Source organism: Rhipicephalus microplus, unplaced genomic scaffold, assembly GCF_043290135.1.
Source record: "Rhipicephalus microplus isolate Deutch F79 unplaced genomic scaffold, USDA_Rmic scaffold_14, whole genome shotgun sequence".
Classification (NCBI taxonomy): Eukaryota; Metazoa; Arthropoda; class Arachnida; order Ixodida; family Ixodidae; genus Rhipicephalus; species Rhipicephalus microplus.
In genome coordinates, this window is record NW_027464587.1 from 10,146,849 (window position 1) to 10,151,213 (window position 4,365).

The window sequence follows — 4,365 nt, forward strand, 5'->3', positions numbered from 1 at the left end:
GGACGCGTTCCGCGTACGTGAGCCCAAACTTGCATCGTACGGCTTTCTCCTTCAGGACTGTCACGTAGTCGAGGAAACTCTCACCGGGGAGTTGACGACGACTAGTGAACTCGTGACGTTCAACTAGCGGATTAGTGGACGCGGCGAAAAGCCGGTCGAGCTGCTTGACGAGACTGTCATACTTTGTAACGGCCGGAGCCGAAGAATCTGGGTCAGACGCCGGTGTAGTTGGCGCTGCGTTGCTCAAAGTAGACGCCGCATTGCTCGTCTCGTGTCGGGCTTCTTCCTGTTCGGCTGCCGCGAAATACCTCCGCTGTCCTTCCCCTCCCAGCAGGCTGACGAGCGCCGACGCGCGTCGTTCCAGTCGCTGCCGCCGGCCGCCTCGAGGTGGGCCTGAAACAATTTTTTCCAATCAGTCCACGGAACCGGGGGCGGCCCCGGCAGCTGGAGGAAGACAGGAAGGTACTCGAAGAGAGCCATGCTGACAGGAGAGGTAGTTCAGAGAGGTGTGGAGCGGAGAAACGGCGAAGGCCTAGGCGAGAGCTTGCCAGAGTCTGCACACAAAGAGCGCTAGGCCTCGCGGACGCCAGACAGGACAGAAACAGGCGGGAGTAACAGGAAACTCACGGGTTCTTTCTGCCGTGGTAGGAACCGAGGCGAAGAACATCCTCGTCGCCATGTTGTTGTGTCGGCGAGGGCCCGACGACTGAACGCGAGACGCAACGTGCGCCGGCACGCGCCCCTGACACACGCAGTAGAAGTGAGTTGACCGGAGCCCGCGGAAGCCCAACAAAGACTGAGCCGGCCAGCGGCCGTTTATTGACACACAACTGACACGCGGACACACGTGATTGGCTGCATGCAATCACGTGTGTGTAAAGTTCCTGAAAAATAAACTAAGGTAGCGCCATGCGTGTCAATGTGCAGACTCCTCTCCCCTCGCGTGCATTGCAGATAGTAAATGACGCTAGTTGAGGGGCTGTATGGCTCCTGGCCGCAAATATGAGCTTGTGCTCATGTTTCTGTTAAAGCGCATCTGGGCGCTGCGGTTCTAGGCGATGCACCGAAAGAGTGATTGAGAAAGAAAAATAATATAAAAAGTAACGTTAAATACGACGATGTGACGTGTATATAAGCAAGTGGCATGCAGTGGCAAAAGACATCACCGCAAGCAGGCAATACTCAACGCGATAGCCCTCCGTTTGCATGCAGACGCGCTCAGCGGTGTCACTCTCGATGGCAGCGCTACTGCTGTCCGTGTGAGAAACTCGGCGGTGCTAAGAATCTGCAACATGACGCACTAGCCTTTGTGAAGGTATCGCAAACGCCATTTTGTTTGTCCACTTTCGCGGTGTTTGTGGCTAGGCGTGCGCGCTTGGTATTGTTGTGTAGCCGGAGTTCGACCGCGCGTGAGTGTGTGCACGGTAATCCTGCACGTTTCGGGATGCCGACCTGCTGTGCCAGCGGTTGCAAAAGTGGGTACAGCAGAGGAAAGAAGCTATTTTTGCTTCCGCGAGGAAAAGACAATGCCGCTCGGCAAGAAGTGTGGCTCCAGCGTATCGGAAGGACTGACTTAGACCCTGTATCGTCGCGGCTTTGTGAGGTGAGTACCGGTGAGCTAAACTCTATCGTTTCGCTTGTATTTGTGTTTACAGTGTTGCGGTACTGTCAAGCTCGAGCATCACACAAAGAGAGTAACCGTGTAGATGGTAAACGGGCATGCCAGTTGAAACGCGTGCCGCGTTTAGTGCCGTGTAAACGTTGCGTCTCTGGCTTGATCCATGCCGACCGCGGCGGCTGCATTTTCGATTGAGGCGGAAATGTTGGGGCGTGTGTACTTAGCATTATATGCACGTTATTGAATACCAGGCGGTCGAAATTTCCGTAGCCCTCCAAAAGGGTGCCCCTCAATCAAATTGTGGTTTTAGAACGTTAAACGCCAGATATTATTATTATTACTCGTTTGATCCAGAAATAATCGTCGACTATGTTACAAAGTAAATGTAATGGATACATTCAAGTGCTAAACTAAACTTTGTTTATTGGCCGACGTATAGTTAAATGACTCCCGCGTGTATGTGTGTATGGGTGTAAGGACTTTATGTGTAAAGGCGTGGGCAGCGACCTGAATGTCGCATCATTTCGTTTAAGCATGTGCTCCAGCGCGCTCAGTATTCAGAATCTCTGTGGTTGAAATAAGGACACGCAAGGCTAAATGGTGCGTATTTCTACATACTGTACGCACCGTGTGCTAGTCTGGTGGGAAGAGAATGTGGCAAACAGTGCGTAGTCGTGTACGTGTTGACACTAAAGGTTATTTTAGTTTCTTTTAGAGCGTGCTGTTTCATTGTGTAACAGTAGCCGCGAATATTTCCTTACCTAGGACCACTTCACTGCGGAACAATTCGAGCCGATACTGCTGCGCAAGTTTGGTACTAAAAAGTTGAAAAGAGACGCGGCGCCTACGATCTTCAGTCAAGAGCATTTGCAAACGTCAGGTAAGCCAATCGCGTTAAAAAACTGGAGAATGTTTAGTCCGTCTTCATTGTTTTCTGCATCACCCATAATTACTTCTCAGCCTTTCACTAACCTGAAACATGTCGTCTTGCATATAGGTGTTGTGCACTGTTTGTGTATAGCTAATGGCTTTTTTTTGTTTAATTAATGCATTTTTTTTTTCATTCTCCAGAATGCAATGATTCAGCCCGCTCATCTTGTGGCCTTAATCTACTACTAACAGCAGCTGCTCTTGTTGATGGTGAGTTGACGGTTAAGCACATCTCACGCCTTTTCCCTCTTCGTTATCATTAATACATGTTTGGATTATGCAGAAGCCAGAGACACACTGCCCATCAGCTACGAATGTGCTTCTGACACCAGCTGCTGTTAATGGTCAGTTCTTACTGCATTAATTACTTACCGTAATTACAAACGTGCTTTATGCCTTCATTGATGTTTTATCATTTGCAGGCTATGGAGCCAACAGTGATGCTACTCAAGCAGGGTTAGGTTCTTCACAAGGTAATGTAGCTAACACACATGCTGCATGTAGTCGAATCATTGTAACGGCTTGTTCAGCACATTGCAAGCATTGAAAGCATTGTCGCTTGGGTTTCGGCATGCGTTCTTATTAGTGAAAAATTGTAATGCACCTGTGCGTATTGTAAATGCTTCAAGTAGTGTTGATGCTTGTTTGCCAAAATGCGATGTAACAGAGATGATGGTCTTCTTCAATTTATCTTTATCTTTTTTAGGTCACACTGCCACTGATTCAGCACCATCGGATTTTCCAGAAGGTAATGGCAGTGACATGTTGCTTTGAAATTTCACATAATATATTGTTGAACTCATGTTGCAGATGCACCTTCAAGTTCCGAATGTGACGCACTGCCAGCTTGTTCAACAGCTTGTTCAGCAGGTGAGTGCTACTTTTCATGATTTGTATAGGCATGTGTCTACCAGATGGTTTTGTTGGTTTCAACTATCATATGTGTGCAGGTGTGGAAACCACCCATGAATCGAGCTGCCAGCCATTTCAAGCTTTGACGGTGCCTGTTGAGTGTGAGTGAAATTTCTGTTCAGTATCATATACATTTTTTTTTAATTTTAGTCACTGGCCATTCCTCATTGCCTGCGCTGCAACTGTGCTAATTTAAAGCTTTGGTGACTGTACCGGTCTTCAGTACTACTAATAAGATTATCCGTCATTTACAGCTCAGCAGAACTTTTGTGCTGCCTGTGGAGGATTTCTGTCTGCTGAGGGCACAGCTGATGTCACCGGTAAGTGTTCAGTGCTACTGCTCTCACACACTATGCAATATACACGAGTGTGACACATCGCCACCTACAGGAAATCACGTGCACGCTCATAACAGATTGATATATTGGTGCATTTATTAGTGCGGATGCGCTCCAAGTACTGGTGCCCCGTTTTGTTTCTTTTGCTGGTATGCTCATTCTTGTAAAGCGACAATAGTCGCACACAACGTAAGTTTATTAGAGGAACATGTAAGCTGTGTTTTGTGTACAGTAATGCATAGCACACTGCTACACACTGCGCAACATCATCACACTATCACTTGTGACATGCAATCAGCTGCCGTCTTGTAGCAACTCTGTCAAAAAAAGCTACAACAGTGGAACCATGGCACTCTCCCCACTTTGTTTGAAATAGCCACCGCCATTGATAACCCTACGTCATAACCGAGAGTACGTGCCATATATTCATGTCTTTACTCATTACTAACTATTGGCATATCTAGGAGGTGGTACACCGGACACTTGCTGCTCCCAAAATGTCTTTCTACCTTCACACGCAGAGTACAAAGTGAGACGTGACCACACTTGACTGTCCTGCCCCTATTT

The 4,365-nt window shown here is 48.0% G+C and overlaps 1 protein-coding gene across 1 annotated transcript; it reads left to right on the forward strand.

Moving 5' to 3' along the window:
• The first annotated feature begins 1,444 nt into the window (after positions 1–1,444).
• LOC119181470 (uncharacterized) lies at positions 1,445–3,833 on the forward strand. The gene is made up of 8 exons (XM_075882879.1): positions 1,445–1,603; positions 2,384–2,498; positions 2,690–2,758; positions 2,971–3,021; positions 3,255–3,296; positions 3,359–3,418; positions 3,499–3,561; positions 3,715–3,833. Exons 1-8 carry the CDS (start codon positions 1,445–1,447, stop codon positions 3,831–3,833), a joined length of 678 nt encoding a protein of 225 aa, XP_075738994.1.
• The last annotated feature ends 532 nt before the right edge of the window (positions 3,834–4,365 follow it).

Bases quoted from the DNA above. Each gene is read 5' to 3' on its own strand.
- LOC119181470 (XM_075882879.1), top strand. From the start codon at position 1,445: ATGCCGACCTGCTGTGCCAGCGGTTGCAAAAGTGGGTACAGCAGAGGA. The intron at 2,759-2,970 runs GTGAGTTGACGG...TATCATTTGCAG, and splicing joins AGCAGCTGCTCTTGTTGATG to GCTATGGAGCCAACAGTGAT. The intron at 3,297-3,358 runs GTAATGGCAGTG...CTCATGTTGCAG, and splicing joins ACCATCGGATTTTCCAGAAG to ATGCACCTTCAAGTTCCGAA.